The sequence below is a fragment of the Phascolarctos cinereus genome, unplaced genomic scaffold, assembly GCF_003287225.1.
Source record: "Phascolarctos cinereus isolate Bilbo 61053 unplaced genomic scaffold, phaCin_HiC Scaffold_726;HRSCAF=1367, whole genome shotgun sequence".
Lineage (NCBI taxonomy): Eukaryota > Metazoa > Chordata > Mammalia > Diprotodontia > Phascolarctidae > Phascolarctos > Phascolarctos cinereus.
In genome coordinates this window covers 82666400-82686042 of record NW_027556098.1, presented here as the reverse complement: position 1 = coordinate 82686042, position 19643 = coordinate 82666400, and the positions used below count along the sequence as shown (strand labels likewise).

Here is a 19643-nt window from a genome sequence, read left to right as displayed (position 1 = left end):
CCTGGCAGCATTGGCCTACCCAGTGGAACCTTGGCACTACCCCTGGAGACTTTCTAAAAAGGGAGGTGCTGAAAAAGAAGAGCAGCTGAGACTTCTACCAAGTAGAAGGAAAACTGTGATTTAATAAACATACTTAACACTATAGCAGAGCTTAGCAAAGGAGCTGGCATATAGAAAGCACTTAATAAGTGCTTGCTGACTTGACTTGATGGACTGATTTCCTCTCATTCCTATAAAAACACACTTCATAAATTATTAGAGTTGGCTAAGATGGCACAATGACAATGGTGTCAGTTATAAAATGATGAATTAAGTGGCAGGATGCAACTAATCATATTTCTCCGCTATTTGCATAATATAATGCTATTTCAAGAACTATTATTTCAAGGTATTTCAAATTATTATTTCAAAAGAAGAGGGTGAAAAAAACAACCCTAGCCCTGTTAAAATGGCTCACTGAATACAATGACACCTAAAATTTCAGAAGCCAGTGATGCATATCATAGTTTAACATGAAGGAAAGCAAATACCTGCTGCTTGGAGAAAATGTCCTGTGCTATCTCCTTCCCTCTCTACACAACTCTAGCCAGAGGACCCCAAAGCACTCTTAGAACTCCATTGGGCCAGGAATACCTCGACCCAGTCTGCCCTGGCCTTAATTATAGCAAAACTTACTAAACTGACCTTCTAGAAAAATAAACCTTTTAAAGCAGGTAACCAACCATATCAAATCAGGGTTTGATAACAACTGGAGGGTTTACATGGACCTCTTAACTTTAGAGTTAGATTTTCCTGCCAAGGAACTGTGCTGTCACTTGTAAATTTCCATCTTTTATTCCTGTAATAAAAAGATTGGATTTATCTGCAATGGGCATGTATCTAAGCATATGCTAGACACAACATCCATTAAGAAGTAACTCTGTCAATGCTTTCTTTCCCTGGAAAACATATTCAGTGTGAGGACTCACCAAGCAAAAGGCTATGGCAGATTTTCTACAGGGTCTGTAAAAAAATAAAAAAAAGAAACTTGCTAATAGAGGAACAAAATATTCTGTTATATTTTAGACTTGTTTTCCCCAGGTTGCATAAAGTTTTTAAGCGGGGGTTTTGCATTGATTAAGCATTTGTGGGCTTGATATAATTTTTTTTTAAATCTGTGGCATTTGGGATAACCAAGTCAATGATTCTAATAAATGTTATAGTATTTTCTTTATAATTATATACATATTTTGATTAGGGTCTATAAGTGAGCCTTAAATGCCACTTAAAGGTACTCTAGAATATATTTTTTTATTTTTAGCTTCAATTTCATCTGCAAACTTTTTTTCTTTTAATGTAAGCAGTTTAAATGTTTAACCTCGTAATTTGTTACTGTCAGTTTTTCCATTTAATATTTTCTCATTTTTTAAAAAAATGAAAACCTACCATGACTTCATTTTAATGCTTCCCTATTCACGTCAATCACAGTGCAATTTGGATGCTAGTCATCAACAAGCATTTATTACGTACCAGGCACTGTGCTAACTAACAGCAATACAAAGAGAACCTTTTTAACCCAGTCTTTGCCCTCACAGAGCTCTTATTCGAATAGAGGAGACACCACAAAACAATTGCACATATGAGATTTATACATTCTAAGTGGCATAGAGAAGTCCCTAGTAGTATGGGAAAGTGGGGACCAGGAAAGGCCACCTGCAAAGGTAAGATTTAAGCTAAGATGTGAAGGAAACCAGGAGAGAGGTGAAGGCAACAACATAGGGACAGAGAAAGGAAATAGAGCGCCATGTTCGAGGAACAGCAGAAAAGCTGGGGTCCTGGATCACAGATATGGAAAGGAAAGCCAAGTACAAGCAGATAAATGTTGAGGTTTCAGAATAACCCTAGCGGTGATTAAGCTTGCTAGCAAGTTTGTCCACTTAAATACATCAGTTCTAGTGTCTGGTGATCACCAAACGTATTTTCCGCAATGGTGGAATGGTGTGCACTATTTCCACGAAAATTGATCAAATACAATCTTTCCACAGATGAGCTGTGCCAGTCCATACGTGGAACCCAAACACAGTCGGCTCTCCTCTACCGAGACCTCTCAGTCACAGTCCTCTCATGAAGAATTCCGCCAAGAAGTGGTTGGGAGCAGTGCAGCCTCCCCCATCCGCAAGACGGCCAGTCAGCGAAGGTCCTGGCAGGATTTAATCGAGACACCCCTGACCAGCTCAGGATTGCACTACCTTCAGACTCTCCCCCTGGAGGACTCGGTATTCTCTGACTCAGCCGTCATCTCCCCAGAGCACAGGCGGCAGTCGACCCTTCCAACTCAAAAATGCCACCTGCAGGATCACTATGGGCCATATCCCTTGGAGGGGGAGAGAATGCAGGTGTTGAATGGAAATGGGGGCAAGCCTCGCAGTTTTACTCTCCCCCGGGATAGCGGGTTCAGTCACTGCTGCCTGAATGCACCGATCAGCGTGTGTGACCAGCCAGAGGATGCACAGCAGACAGAGGTAGAGGAGGACGAAGAGGAGGAGGATGAAGAGGGGGAAGCTGCAGGAGAAAACATAGGGGACAAAAGTAAGTATATTTGTTCAATTGCTTACCTTTTATATTAAAAGTCTTAACCTTTCCAAAAGTTTATTTTAATAGAATTTCTTTTCCGTTTTTTTCCCCTTAAAATATTGGATCTCATCGTATAAGGAATTAGGTATTCTTTGGTGGCCTGTTCTCAGTATTTTAGTAATTTGAGGGAAATTAAGAGAAATGTAGCTTCAATCTCAAAAATCAACAATTACAGCAAATAAGTCTTTTTTCCTGTCTACTAGTGTTGCTTCTAAGAAGGCCACTGGAATTTCTTATTTGTTCACTCATTCACTGTGGTTCCCACATGTGTACTTATCCCTTTAGCCCATGGTTTTATTAAGACATCACAAATCCTTTAAAGGTGGAATAAGAATAGCTTCAATTGAAGAAGTAAAGGATGTTTTATTTATCACTTTAATTCTCTCTCAGAGAATTCAAAGAAAGAAATCGCAGAGACAATTTTCATTAGAAGAAAATTTCCCCATAATATTCCTGTGAATTGTAAATATCTTTATGTATACATCTACATTTATATGCATATAAATGTAGATATAGATATAGATAAATTTGGTTTCCAAGTAACCATCCTACCCATAGTCCCTTCCTATTCTTCATGCCGCAAGCACTTTTCATATGATTACTCTTTGCAGAATACTAATCTAGGTACTGGGATAGATACAAAGTTTAGATACGATGTGGCTCCTTCCCTCATGGTGTTTATAGCCCAGTAAGTGTAAATGTGCTTTGCAGATTGCTCCTGTGATCTGCTCCCTTTTCACATAAACAACAGTTTAATTTGGCCAAGGTTAAACCACACCCATGGGTTTGGCACCCCAAAGAACCAGGTAATTTTGTTACTGTGTGGGATGTATATGCCATAGGCCATACCCAGCTGCCCATCTTGCAAGTGTGGAATTCTCATTTACACTTGAAGAAAGGATAGTGGGCTAATTCAGCACAAAACTATTGCCCCGCTAGAAAAATAGCTGCAACTCAAAGCCAGCATCTACTGACAGGTCAATCAATTGCTTTCTACTTAGTACATTTCAAGTTTAACATTTTAAATAATACTATAGGACTTGTTTTGAAGCTGATCTGTAAAAATAATCAATCCCTGTTTTCACAGAGACCTTTGTATGAATATAGACTGAATTAACTCACATTCCCTAAAGCATAACAATCACACATAATAAGAATCCATATAACAAAGGTTTCCTATAAGGTGACTCTTCCCCAAAGTAGCATCATGATGGTTTCCACTGTGCCTGAAGAAGACAGTTCTTCTGCCATTGCTCTCCCTCCTACTTGCTTAACACTCCATAGACACAGCATTAGAGTCCAAAACTATTTAGGAAGACTCTGATGGGGGGGGGGGCGCACAAGCCAACTACAGGTTCAAGTTCCAAAATAAAAGATCAGATAAATTTTAATATTAAAATTATTGTAAAAATTATTTTAAATACCTTAAAATGTACTGAACAAGGAATTAGAAAGTCCCTTTTGGTTCTTTCAATTTCATTCAGAGTGCCAAGCAACTATTATTGTGTTACTTGGGGTTTTTTTCTTTGTTTTTCATGCAGTGGATATTTTTTCATTAGGTTCTTATCAATTTTAAGTGGCATTAAAAACCAGGCATAGTCTATTGAACTGAATTGTGTCCAGAAATTATTTCCTCATTATTAATACAGCTAAGAAGTCTTTGAAGATTAAATGATCTTTTAGGCTAAGCATCTAATAATCTCTTGCCAATGCAATGTGTAAGGCTGGGAACATGAAGCAGAAAGAAAGAAGTAGCATGATGTATTTTTGTTCTATTTTATCAGCTTTTCAACTGAACATTCTCCAAAGTAGCCAGGTTTACCTTTCCTTGAGCGCCTTCAACTGTTCTCAGGCTCCTTCTGCTGCTTTTGGCTTTTCTTTTGTCAGCCACTTAGTGGTCTTTGGTATTTTTCTGGTGGAGTGCATTTATTTTATAGTCATATAGATGCCTCTTTGGATCAACTTTGTAAGTTCCCACATGAGTTGAGTAGGTCGCTGATTTGGAAGCAGCCACTCATTTAGCACAATTCTCTCTCCCCCTTTCTGCAGCGTTATACAACAGGCTGGTCATGTAAAGCATATTGGTTGGTTTCACACTGTACATTTTGTCTTTGTGATTAAATAACGTGGAACAGTCTGTGCCTTTTCATATGTTCCTTACTAATGGGGAATGTGGTTTGATAGAATTGCTTTGGCATCCCTGCTCTGCCATTGACTATTCCCAAGGCACAGACCGGATCTGGATAATGTATACTTTTCTATGGAAGTTGCTACCTGTTATCTCAAGGTAGCTCCAAACTCCTCCTGACTGAAATTTATTTCATGCCAGAAGACTTGATAAATAATAGAATGTGTTTGCCTTCCTTTTGCCATATTATTTCTCTTCTTTAGAGATGTGTGTGTGCCATTTGATGAATGGGAAAATAGAATTCTTATAGCCAGTGATCCAAACGTGATCTTTTGAGTTTAGTTAAGGCATGCTGTGTACATTTATAGAAGCAGCTAGACACTACAACAAGATAGAGTTCTAGACTTGGTGTCAGGAAGACCTGATTTTGAATCCTCTTCAGATACTTATTAGCTGTATGATCTTGGACAAACTGCTTAACCTCTCTAGGCCTCAGTTTCCTTATCTGTAAAATGGTGATAATTATAGTACCTAACTCACAGGGTTGTTGTGAGGCTCAAATGAGGTAATAATTGTAAAGCTCTTTATAAACTTCAATGTTATATAAATGTTAGCTAATTTTATTGTTGCTGTCATTGTTGTTTTAATTAAGTTACCAAGAGGATCCTAACACCTAGATCATTTACTCAAACAGCCTCACATCTATAAAAAGGTTCTTGCCTGTAGAAACTATACCTATCAGGTCCTATCTTGTATTTCCTTCCTATGTTCTACTAAATAAAGGGTATAATTCTGAGCATGTAGTTGGTGGATAGCAAACACATCTTAATAACATGCTGCTTCTGTCCTGTTTGGAACCAGTACTTGAATTGACCCGCCACAGTGAAATTTTATCAATCAGATGCAGACTCATAGAGAAAATAGATTTAATTCCTCCACTTCAAAATATTTTCCTGCTAGAGCACCAGCCCTGAAGTCAGGAGGACCTGAGTTCAAATCTGGCCTCAGACCAAACACTTGACACTTACTAGCTGTGTAACCCTAGGCAAGTCACTTAACCCCAATTGCCTTAAAAAAAAAAAAAAATCCTGAATTCAGTCCAGACAATAAAAGTAGGAAATTTGGCACAGTCTTCTAAACTGAACAGACTGTGATGGCAATAAAAGAGTTGTAGTGATTATGCAAGCTTGACAAAACACAACTTCCCAAATCCACAATCCAAATTATATTCCAGTTGTGTTAAAATGCTAAAGAGCCTGTGTATATGTTGCTTTGCAAGATTTTGGCCTTCAGTTCTGTGTTCCCATAAATTACAAATCTGCTTTACATCTTCTTTTAAAATTGAGGTGTTCAGCTCCAAGTCTAGTTTTAATTTGCTGTAGTTGATGTTGGTTTGAAATGGGTGATGCTAAACATATACAGGTGAGCAGTTATTATTTTGGGCTCTGAAAAGACTCATTTAATAGATGAAGTGTTTGGGTGTATATCACCACAGGGTAGTCAGGTTTGGGAACTTGAGGAGTAAACACATAATCATACCCACTTTAAGATAACTTCTGGATTTACTGAGTAATATACAAGCCAAATAGACATACTTGTACAATAAGGGTACAAGAAGACATGTACACCCCCACCTCTCTCCCATCCTGAATGTCTGCTTGGCTATAGTGAGAACTATAGTCTCATAAATGTGTTTCTGAATCTTGGATTACTAATATGACTTGGCCCAGACCACCAACTTGTTCTGGATGGCCCATAGGCATAAGAGGTTATACAGTTTTACAATTACACAGACAAAGGGAGCTGAATCTTCTAAGCTGGACTGAGCAAATAACAGTTGCCTTTTAATACTCCAAACATGAGTGCGTCAGATTAGGTTAAACACAGAGATGGAGTTAGGGTCTGTACTGATAGATATTCATGTCTTACTCTTCTATCTGTTATCTCCATACCCCAATCTCTCCTCTGCCTTTGGGTAGAGCAGTTTATCTAACCAGCCTGCATCATACCATCACTGGGGAAGAAAAGTAATAAAGTTTAATCCCCATTAGTTTCAACAGGAGCTCATAAGGGTATATCTGTTCATAACACTTCCATTAATCGAAAGTATGTGGTACAACAGCTCGTGTCTATCAAGAATAATCACAGAATGAATACACGAAACATATTATAAATGCATAGGGTTAGGAGATAGAACTTGGATCTGTGATTTCATTGTATAGGGAAGTCCCAGATAAGGACATTCTCTTCTCCAATGAAGGTCATATCTTTTCTCTAACTTATTGGCTTAGAGTGGTACCTAGAACACTAAAAGATTAACTGACTTGCTCAGCATCACATCAAGGCAGGGCTGCATGTGAGTTGCATGATGTGAACAGGTCTTCCTGCTTCTAAAGCCAGCTTTCTGTCCATTCTACTATGCAGCCTCTCTTACACAAGAGCAAACTTCAGGCAATATCAGTCACCACTCTGAAATAGTCTTTGTGTCATGCACTTTGTAAACCTACTAACGTTTACTTGGAAAAGTCAGGTATTTCTATTACCATTATCACTGGATGCTACTTGTATAATATTTTAAACATTTTAAAGCTTTTTTCAAATCTTTTCACTGAATTTTCCTGTGGCAATTATGGTAGCATCTCATTCCTACTCTCACTTTATCACTATTTTCATTTACCCAGCACAGATAGAATGTGCCTCATTTCAGCAGCCTATGATTCAATTCAGTTAAGATTAATAAGCAGCCATTTTGTATAAGAAAATGTACTAGATACAGGCTATAAAGATAAAAAAGAATCATTCCCTGCAGACAAGAAGGATACCATTTAATAGTAGGAATGAGATATAGAAACCAATAAGAATAATACCAGATAGAATGTCTTAAAGGCAAAGGAGAAATACAAAGTTCTATGAGAAAATTTAAGGAGGTAAAGGTGATACCTGAGGTGAGTTCCTTGACAGCAGGGACAGTTTCACTGTTGTCCATATCCACAAGGCCTAACTGGCCATTTGTAGGTGATTTATTAATGCTTTATTAAATAGCTGATTGGTTGATTGATTGAAGACAAAGATTTCAACAGAGACGAGAAACAAGCATATTCCCAGCACAGGAAATGTCTTCTTCAAATACATAGAGATAAGAATGAGATTGTAGAGTAGGAGAAAATATCCTCAAGGAGAGAAAGTGGGTATAGAACAGATTCAGTGCTGCAAAAAGGCAAGGAAGATGAGAATGAATGGACATTAAATCTGATAATTAAAGATTTCCTGGTGACCTTGGAAAGAACCATATCCAAGATTGTTGGGGTTGGAAGTAGAGCACAAGGGTTTATAGATCTTGAGCCTTCCTCAGAGGCTGTCTTTTAAAGATGAGGAAACTGAGGCCTTGGGAGATTAATAACTTCCATAAGGTCACATAAGTAGTGTCTGATGCAGAATTTGAACTTTGGTCTTCTGACTCCAGAGCTAAGGTTTTTCCCACACACCACACTGACTCCTTATACAAGCAGTGTCAGAAATGATATTTGAACCCAGGTCTTACTATAAAGCCAAATTATTTTCCATTGTACCGTTTTGCCACTCCAAGGAAACAATGTTTAATAAAAAGTAGAGTCCGTGAATAAAGACTACTCTTTCTAAAAGTTAACAATGAAGAGATGAAAATATGTAGAATGACCATTTGAAGAGTCAAGGGAAGTCTCTTGGGGACAAAGGAAGGAGCGAAGATAGCGGAAAACTGAGTGTATCTTCATTGGTAGAAGGAAAGGAGCCAGTAGAGCGGGAGAGATTACCAGATAGTAGGCCTTTTTTTTAATTCATACTTAGCTTCAGCTTGGTTCAAATGAAAACTAATTGGAAAAACTGCAGATATGTATTGCCTTTGTGTAATAGCCAGTTCTATGAATGAATGAATGCGGTTGGCAAAATAAAATCTGGTGTGTTTATGGATGATCTGGGAATGAGAGATGTTCCCAGATAACTATGTTTAAAAATATATCTGTGGAAAAATAATTATGACCTAAAGTTCTTTGTGTAGAATTGAACTGTTGGAGGAGCTCAGAATTCAAAGTTAGATGAGTGTCTCAATCTACTGCACTATCGTTTAAATTATCTGGGCCGACAGCCAATGAAGGAAGGGCATGATGACTATACCACTACAGTGGGTGGAAGTCTGCATGAACATTAGCCAACTCTAGCCATTTTGAGGGCACTGGGGGAATTCTCTAGCAAATCTTTGAATTCAATGCAAGATAAATGGGAGAAGGAGAAGAATGTAACTTAGCAGGTAGGCAGTGTGAAATTATTCTATGAATGTGGAATTGCTATGAAGAGAAAGAGGCAGCCAAACCAGGGCAGGGAGAAAGTCATTGCCAAGCATGGCAGCAGATCCCACCACTTTTTGTTATTTGAGAGGAGAGTACTAGCACAACCATGTGAAATCATTCTTTAGGTTAGAATCTGAAGATAGTATTTGGATGGGGATAATCACAGCTTTTAGAGAAATAGTAGTGGGCTGAAGGGAATAAATGAAGAGGGGCATAAGAGCTTACAGAGAAAAAGAAGTCTGAGATGCTGGCAAAAGAAAAGAATCAAGGGAACTTGAAGACAAAGGCAAGATGTTTACTTTTTATGGGAAAGTATTTTCTATAATAGATTTAGCCTTTTTAAAATGTATTGAGCCCCAACCCGATTGGTCATAAAAATAAATCACATAAGAAAAGAATTAATGGTGAAGTAACTATCCTATTAATTATTGAGCAATTTTTATAGTCTTTCAATGCAGATATGAATTTTGTATATACTTATCAGAAACCAAAAATGAGATATGAATTACTAAGCATTAATGTTAGCGAAGGAAGGAAGGAAGGAAGGAAGGAAGGAAGGAAGGAAGGAAGGAAGGAAGAAAACAGGGAGAGAGAGAAAGGAAAGAATCCTTATTATAATAAATAGTTTAGCCTGATTTTCTTTTATGCAGCCTATGCATATTTTCTACAGAAAGTGAGCTTGAAAAAAAGATGCATTTGCATTATTTTTAAAATTAGTTCGGCCCAGCAGTTCATCTAATAAGATACAACTAATGTTATCAGCTTGATTATGTAGCCTATCTTCAATTAACTTTAAATTTGCATTATTAACCAATTTCTAGGGGCTGAAAAGGAGGGGGGTTTTTTGGCTTGTTTGTTTGTTTCTATGTATCTTTGCACATAGTTCCCCTTCCTCTTTGTCTCTGTATATATGGTAATGCAGAATAACACAATATATAACCCTCTCCTCATTGCCTACTTGACTCAGTTGCATACCACCTGGGAAATAGCTGTGTTATTTCTGTTGCTAATTCTTTGTCATTTTATTCCTTCCCTCTTAAAACTATTGAAATCACAAATTATTGTTAAGTCAAAAAAATTTAGATTTTATTTTTTATCAAAATGTTCCAGTAGCTTATTATGCCTTGGGATGGAAATAGCCACATAGAACTGGTATATTAGCAACAAGAATAACTGGCCTTTGCAACACAATTTGTACTATATTTTCTCTAAGGCTCAAAGCATTCTTGTCCATTTTAAGGGGGTTGTAAAATTATTATCATTATTCCCATTTCAAAGATGAAGAAAATAGGGCCAAGAATAACAAAGTGATATTTAGCAGGATACGGGCAGATGTAGGAATGGGATCCCACATAATCTAGATTTAGGCAGTTTTTCTCTCTCTACCACAACATACTAGCTCTCAGGAAGGAGGAGAGATGGCTCTGAAACCATTAGTAGCACTTGGCTCATCACCCAGGGTTTCCCTTGGAAATCTTCCATCCTATTCCTTACCCAGGTTCATCTTAGTCTGTGAAATGTGATGAAACTGCAGCCTGAAGTGGTTCAGCTGCACCTCAGTGAATACCCAGCAGTCCTGCTGCCATCAATAACGTATTCTCAAAAGAAGTGTTAATAAATAAATAATGAACCCAGATTTAGAGGGTCATTTAAAAAAGGCTCTAAATGCTGCTAAGTAGCACCAGCATCCTGGGTGGCTGGCTCAAAATTAAAGTTACTGTTGTAGGATGAGAAACCCTCCTCCATTCTAGGAAAAGAATTTATGCAATGTGTTTATTTTTTTAAGGAGAGCTATTCAAATTCAGCAGCAACAGTATGTTTTACCTTGTCAGAACACTGTAAAGATTAGCCATTCTCCCTCAAATCAATATAGTCATTTTGCCGATTTCCCTCAGATCTCCTAACTTTAGCAGATTCATTGTCTATATCTGAATAATAATACGTACACCAAGATGATCATCATTTCAACTTCTCTAACTTTTGCTCAGGTAAGAAACAAAGATACTATCTGTGATTATCTTTTTCTTAATCTAATGATTCCTGTGGACAAATAAACTCTCAGAAATTCATGATTTCATGTTCAGTTTTGATGGAATTACCTAGTAACTATGAGATCAAAGGATTAATAAATATTTAAGAGAAAGCAAAAGCCCAGTCTGAAGCATATGACCTGACAAGATGAGGGAAGCAAAAAAATCTAAATTCTTGAATTAAGTAAACTAGACTGTATTTAGTTAGCAATGTTAATCTGGACTATAAAAGTATATCAACATATAGGTGCATGAATCTCTGAGGTTTTATGTAATCAGCACTATATAATCAGCAAACAAGAGATTAAGGAAATAATAAAATCACAGATAACATCCTTATTTCTTATTGCCTCAACACCAGAATTCTAGGGCATCCACAGTGAGATCCATAATCACTGAAATGAGGTCCACCTACCAATACACTGGAAGAAGCAGTTGAATGGACAGCCCATAGAGATATATCCTGGATAAATACTGCAAAAAAGACATTGAGCCAGTTACATAATTAAATATGTGTAAGATAGTGAGCAGATTGCATTTGAGGAAGTGGGCAGCTTTTTCCGTGATCCCAGATTACTTCCTAATACAAAACTGACATTTTTATACTAATATTCTCCTGATGATGCTCATTGGGTATAAATCCTAGAACATCACAATCTCTGAAGAATCTAAACTGCAGATGATTAACAAAAGTCAATGGAAAAATACACAGTTGATGGAAGATACAGTGGCTTACTTGCATACAAAAAGTGTTATTAAGGACGTCACTGAAAAAAAAATTCATGATCACAAAAGGAAGTGTGCTGGTTATGTTGTAACAGTGAAGAACAATACTTGATTGTCCAATACAAAACTGGAATCCCTCAAGGCTTCAAAGACCTAGAAACTAAAACAAAGGTTCTTAACCTGGGGTCCATGAACTACAAGTGTAGATAGACAGATAGAGTGAAGTGTGTGTGTCTACACAGTGATAACTTTATTTCAATATCATTGGTTTCCTTTACAATCCTATGTATTCTATTGTAAGTATTTAAAAGCATTATTTGAAGAAAAGTGTCAAGGGGCTTTATTAAACTGCCAAAGTGACTCATGACACACAAAAGGTTAAGAACTCCTGTCTCTAGAGAAAGGCATATAAGTGTTTTGGATAGACTTTCTGTGGTGCCTTTTTGAGAGAATATGGATGAGATCACTCAGGATGAGAGGTGGAACGGTGGGGTTGAAATTTGCACTGGGGGGGGGGGAGTGGGTGTGAAGTACCTACATCATCGACATCACAGTTCCACCAAATTAAATCAGTAATCACCTATATACATTTGTTACGGTGTTTTGGTTTGTTACAATACAATGCTTAGGAATGTAGAGGTAAAATAGTGAAGACAGCAAAACATTGAAAACCTAAAAAATAAAGGTAGTGAGAGAGAAGCAAGGGCAGTCAGGAGTAATTCTGAAAGGATGCAACTAGGTTTGTTTGTTTGTTTGTTTTCATTTTTGTTTTTCATTAGAATTGAAATTTTCTCTTGACTGGCCATATCAGCTAAATTGAAAATAGGTGCCTCTGTTGAGACCTAATGAGTAGAGATTTAGACCCAGATGATCCTAATATTCTAAATAAATCATAATCTATTCTCCCCTTAAAATATATATATGTTGCATAGAATTCATGCTTTGGGAGAGGGTTGTGGTAGATCTCTATGGTTCAAAATTTTAAAATACTTTCAAATTATACCATTCAATCTAGAACATAAGACCTAGGATTGGAGGTGGAGAAGGAAAGAGGAAAAGAAAGTAGGGAACACATATCTGGGAGTACCCTCACTACCCTAAACTAGACCCACTGTCATTTCTTGTTGACCAGGGAAATATTGACAAGTGTATATTCATTCATTCATTTCACAAAAATTTAAGTGCCTACTGTGCGTTAGACACTAGAGGTACAATGACAAATTGCTACATTTGCCATCGATGTCATGTGACCAGTGCCAATGAGATTTACTATATTTTCAGGTGACCCCCTAAGTATATAAGCACCACCACTGTGTCCTCCTCTCCCCTTCTACCCATACCCCTATACCAGTCTAGTTTAGTACATTCCTCTAGATCAGAATCAGGGTCATTTCCTAGTACTACCTATCAGAAATTAGACAATTAAATAGAAAGCAAAAAATGTGCCATATATGTTATTTTTATTTTATATATTTTCCATGTCCTCTTTTTCCCGGGTCTTTGAGATGTCTGTTGCTCTACATTTCCTTTGTTTCCTACTGTCAGGCCTCAGAACAGAATAAACATTGAAAGGTCCTTGTCAATAGTTTAAAGGCCTTGTGAAAAATAAATATTTTTATAACTAAAGTTATATCTTTAAAAATATCATTGTGTATTTATTCATCTTAAGTGTATTATTAATGCTTTCTGGTTTTTTTATACCACAGTAATTTCCCAATACATATCCATCATGTAAATATATTCTTGACTATAATATATTTTTGTACATTTTAGGATTTGAAGCTAGGAGACGATACTCTAAAAATATCTTAACATGAATGCGAACAAGGAGTTATACAACTTCTTTCCAAAAGTGTTGATCATTTTTAATCATAGAAGGGAGGATTTGTTAGAATTTGCAAGTTTTGAAAAGTTAATAGGAAATAGAAAGAAATATTTTTCAGTTTGAATTCATGTGGCTAATCTGTCCCTTATATAAAACTCAGTGAGCATAAATAGTCAGTTAAGCTATCAGTTTAGGATATGGAACAGGAAAATCTTTGAAAAATTGTTTCCATGGAATAAAGATGGTTGTGTTTTGCTTTGCTTGTTTGTTGTCCTTTTGTCTTCATCACAAATTCAATTCAGTTTAACAATTATTAAGCACTTAGTGCATACGTATAAGGCAGCATGGTATAGTAGATAAGAGAGCCAGCCTTGACATCAAGATGGCTAGGGTTCAGGTCCTGCCTTTAATACATACTTAACTATGTGACCCTAGTCAATTTTTTTTGGAGGCAAGCGGGGTTAAGTGATTTGCCCAGGGTTACACAGGTAGAAAATTACTGAGGCCAGATTTTGAACTCGGGTTTTTTGACTTTAGGGCTGATGCTCTATCCACTGAACCACCTTGCTGCCCCCCTCAGTCAAATTTCTTAAACTCTCAGTCCCCTAGGAAATTCTTTAAGTCTATAAATTTTAGAGCAGTTGTCCAACCATAATGGTAGAGGGCATTCCCTATACCCACCACAAATCCAGTGCTTGAAAAACCCCTGCCCTCTGTGAAGCACTGAATCCTACAGCTTAAAAAGTATGAAAAAATTGGCTATTCCAAAGAGAAGCCATTTCTTGCTTGCTGCATGGTTTGAGTTTTGGTTTATTTCCTTCCAATCATTGTACTGTTTGTTTGGGTTTTTTTAAGTATTGGAAATAATGTTCCGGAGGAGTGGCTTTCTGCTTCCTTTTAAGTTTCTGGTTAATGAAGAACTAAACAGAAAACACTACTTTGTATCTACTATACTAGTTGAAAATCTTTCTCTACTAGGTTATTCTATAGACTTATTGTAGTAATTTGGGAGTCATCAATATAATTAAATCTTCCTTTGGTAATTGGAAATCTCAATGTGAACATGAATGTGAACTCATTCTTTGGTACATATAGATTGCTATTATAGCTAAAGAAGATATAAAAAATTACACTTAATGTGTATGCAATAGTAAGTCAGATAAGGCTTGGACTGGCTGCTTTGCCAGGGATATTTAAGTAGCTAAAGACTCCATTAACTATTTCCCCACCAGTTGAGGAAGATATTCAGTTCCACCATAATAGTTAGCAATAATCACAAGTGTTTATATAACACTTAGAGGTTTGCAAAGCTCTTTAAAATCATTAATTTATTTGATCCTCATGACATCCCTAGGAGGTAGGTTCTATCATTATCCTCATTTTACAAATAAGGAAACTGAGGCAGGTAGCTGTTAAGTGAATTGCCCAGGATCACAGCTAGTAAGTATCTGAGGTCAGATCTGAACTCAGTTCTTCTTGACTCCAAGTACCATATTTCACCCATTTCACCATCTATGTGATTATTAATTATCATCTAAACATAATTTGAAAATATTTTACCACAAGTCAGCAGTCAGTAATAGTTATTAAACACTTATTAAGTACCTACTATGTGTCCAGCACTGTGCTAAGTACTGTAGATACATTCTGAAAAAAAAAGAAGAAAGCCTCTGCCCTCAAGGAGCTTACAGCCTAATGAGAGAAGACAAAACACAAGGCTGACTTGTTCATTCCATTGGACTTTAAATTCTATTTCAAATTGTTATGTTTCACTCTTTAATAAGCCCAACGTGTATTTATACTTCTCTTCTACAGGTAGCTTAGATAGAAACCAAATCCAGACATGATGCTTTTTAGCAGTAGGGCTTCACACTTCATACTCCTCTTTTCCTCTGCTCCTATAGCACTGTAGTGTGGCAGGATTCTCAATTATAATTGAGACAAATGTTTCCTTTTCTTCCAGAGTGCTAAAATGATAGTCTACCCTAATAATGATAAATTGTGTTTTGTCTTTAAAAGAGGGAACAAGGCAACTCTAACTAATATAACTATATTTCTTCTTGACAATACCATGCAAAGTAAATTAGTCAACCCATGCAGCATCCTACATACACTGTGCAAATAATTACTGCCTATAAAATAACATTTTTTCAGTCAGTTTTGACTGGATCCTTTGGATTTATAGAGGGAACCAGTTACTCCATCTGCTTTAAGTATCATTTATACAACACTTAGGATATTAACTAGGATTGGATTAAGCTCATTTTTACAGGCGTTTTTTCTCTCTGGATTGATCAATACAGTAAAAAGTTACCTATTATAGTTGAATGAGATAGTTTAGTTAACCATGAGTACTGGCTAATATAGATAGGAAAACCCATTTTGGAAATCAATAAAATAAATTAATTTCCCTTGGTGATTCAAAAGTCCTCTGGACTTTTGGACCTAGGGTCCAATAGTATAAATATCAGTTACCATAGCAATGTAGTTGTGCAGAAATACCTATTGAGAGTTATGGCTAATAGACTGTCAGGAAAAAAAAATTAATGCTAGTGTCTGGGAATCTTGAATCTATAGATTTTTAAACATAATTTTTCACTTTCTCCCTCATTTAATAACACTACCTGATCACAATTCCAAGTTTTATTTTGTTTTTGTTTCTTTTGGGGGGAAGAGGGTAAATCATACATAACTTGCTTTTTTACCTCTCTTTTCCTTATTGTATTTTGGTTAATATCCTCTCATGGCACATATAAATTGAGAATCTATTATTAGGGCTACTTCTGCAAGTAATGTTTCCCTCTGGAGAGCATTTCCCTTCAGGATGATTCACAAATAATCTTCTACCACTGTTACCCATAGTCCAGGATTCTTAAACCAAAATCCATGAACTCATAACAGATAATAGATAGATAGATAGATAGATAGATAGATAGATAGATAGATAGATAGATAATGGATGGATGGATAGACAGATGATGGAAAAATAGAATGGATAGATGGATAGACAGATGATGGATAGATAGATGGATGGATGGATGGATGGACAGATAGAGAGACAGACAAACATTTCAATATTTTTTCTTTTATGATCTTATGAATTTCATTTTATTCATTTAAAAACACGCCAAGAAAGGAGTATGAGGCAGGCTTTACTAGCCTGCCAAAGAGGGCCATGAGCATAACACACACACACATACACACTTAAGAATGCCTGTACTTAAAACAACTTTTATGCTTGGTCCAACATGAATTCAGCTCTGTGAATTATCAAAAGAAGATTTTTAGAGCTTCCTTGATAGAACATTATGCATGTAGACAAGGTATTGGTGCCATGGTTTGTTGTCATTCTGCATCTCTGCTTTTTTCTCTGTTCTTTAGTTACACTAATACACCGTGTTTTGGAAAAGAACGGGTAGGAGGGATAGCTTGGGATCAGTGATGGGCTTTAATACAATACTGCTACAAATACTGACTGGTACGGTTCCACCCCTGACTTTAGAATGTATTATCTTCTTCCCAGCCTCCAGCGTTATTGGGCTGCCCACTCTTGATTTAGATTCTCAGACGCCAAGGCTTATGGAGTGCTTTTTGTTCTCCTAATTAAAAGAGCTATTATACATCAGCACCAGAGGTAGGCTAGATGTTTACAATTCCAAAAATAATTTTGTACAAAGGCAGAAAAACACGTGAATAACTAAGTGGGGCTAAAAGCCTAACTTCTGGGTAGTAGATTGGCTTGTAGCGTCTTTGCAGCATACTATGCTCTTGGTGGTAAAATCTTGGAACCCCTTTTTGATAATGGTAATGGGATATTAGACTAATGTATATTATACATTAATTATGATATCAGGGTTTTCATTGTCTACAGTTATACAGTATAGTGTGATTTAAACTACAGTATGTGCTAGTTTGTATAGTAACTTGCCGTATTTTCATAGGATGAAAACTTAGAAGGAACCTTAAAGGGTACTTAGTCCAATCTAGGCACTGTGCTAAGATCTAGAAATACAATAGATAAAATTGGCATAGTCCTTCCCCTCAAGGAGAGGAGACATTCTTTTCATGAGACAGTATGCGTATCCCCGTTTGCTTCAAGAGTTCATCATGCACATAGCTTCAAGACCCTTTACTTTCATGGCTACCTTCCTCTGAACTCCAAGCCTTCCAAGCCTACTAATGACTCACTTACAATTTATCAACTAAAACTGACCATTAATCCAACTACGTCTTTTATCATTAAAAACAACAAGAAAACTTGAGTTGAAATGTAGCCCCTGTCCTATTCACCAATCTTCCTGAGATGGAGATGTTTAGCAGCAGTGAATGTCTCCAAAATAGAAACCACAAAAATCAAAGCCAGAGGTCTAAACAATGTACCAATAGAATAATCACATGCTAATTGAAAAACCAGGCTATGTATAAAAATCTTATTTTCACAAAAATCATTGTCCTATTAAAATACATTAAACTGACTTTTAAATGAATTAAGAACTATAGTTTTGTCTTATTTTTTTAAAAAAGAAATTTGGTGCTAAGTCATTTAACAGTTTTTATCCTCAAATTGAGGGGTGAGTATTTTTAACCAAAAAAAAAATAGCAATGGTTCATCCAATTAACTTTATTGTTTTATAGATAAAGAAGTTGGGGCAATGAGATTGTGTAATATACCAAGTAGAAGAGAATGTTATAACTAAAATTAGAACACATGATATTGAGAGGCTTGCATTCAGAAATAATAATATTGATACAAGCTATCATTTATATATAATAATGGGTTGGTACAGAATATGGTCCATTTTCTGAATTGGGTTGTCTTATCTTTTTTCCAATTTTTTTATATTTTTATTTAAGGTTTTGAGTTTCAAATTCTATTCCTCCCTTCCTCTCTCTCCTTCTCCCAGCCTGAGATGGTAAGCAATCAGATATAGGTTATAAATGTGCAATTATGTAAAACATTTCCATATTATAAAATTAAAAAAATTAAAAGAAGGTGAAATTAGCAAGCTGCAGTCTGTATTCAATCAATATCAGTTCTTTCTTCGGAGACAGATAGCATGTTTCATCATTATTCCTTTGGAATTGTCTTGAACCATTATATTACTGAGAATAACAGTCATTCACAGTTTTTCATCAAATAATATTGCCATTACTGTCTAGAATATTCTCCTGGTTCTGTTCACTTTACTGTACATCAGTTCATGTAAAGTTTTTCCAGGTTTTTCTGAAATCATCCTGCTTGTCATTTCTTATAGCACAACAATATTCCATTACAATCATATACCACAACTTGCTTAGCCATTCCCCACTTGATGGGCATCCCTTTGATTTCCAAAGCTTAGCCACAACAAAAAGGAGCTGCTATAAATATTTTTGTACATATAGGTCCTTTTCCCTTTTTTTGATGTCTCTGGATATAGATCTAACAGTGTTATTGCTCCAGAATGATTGGATCAGTTCACAACTCCACCAGCAGTGAATTAATGTTCCAGGTTTCCCACATCCCCTCCAACATCCAAAATTTTCTTTTTTTATCAGATTAGTCAATCTCATAGGTGTGAGGTGATACCTCAGAGCTGTTTTAATTTGCACTTCTCTGATCAATAGTGATTTAGAGTATTTTTTCATGTGAGTATAAATAGTTTTGATTTCTTTGTCTGAAAACTGACTGTTCATATACTGTGATCATTTATCAATTGAGGAATGACTTGTATTTTTATAAATTTGATTCAGTTCTCCATATATTTGAGAAATGAGGTCTTTATCAGAGATATTTGTTGCAAATTTTTCCCAGTTTTCTGTTTTCCTTGTAATTTTGGTTGCATTGGTTTTGTTTGTGCAAAAGATTTTTAATTTTAGGTACTCAAAATTATCTAGTTTACTTTTTATGATGCTCTCTATGTCTTCTTTGGTCCAAAATTATTCCTTTATCCACAAATCTGACAGATAAACTTATTCCATGCTCTCTTAATTTTCTTATGGCATCACCTGTTATA

The 19643-nt window shown here is 36.2% G+C and overlaps 1 protein-coding gene across 10 annotated transcripts in view; it reads left to right on the top strand.

Annotated features, from left to right (window-relative positions):
* CNKSR2 (connector enhancer of kinase suppressor of Ras 2) overlaps positions 1-19643 on the top strand; it is a 333138-nt gene that overhangs the window by 280070 nt on the left and 33425 nt on the right. For all 10 annotated transcript variants that reach the window (XM_078146630.1, XM_078146627.1, XM_078146628.1 and 7 more), the window contains one exon: positions 2025-2568. In XM_078146630.1, coding sequence (XP_078002756.1) covers positions 2025-2568 — 544 coding nt within the window. The remainder of the gene's footprint in view (positions 1-2024; positions 2569-19643) is intronic.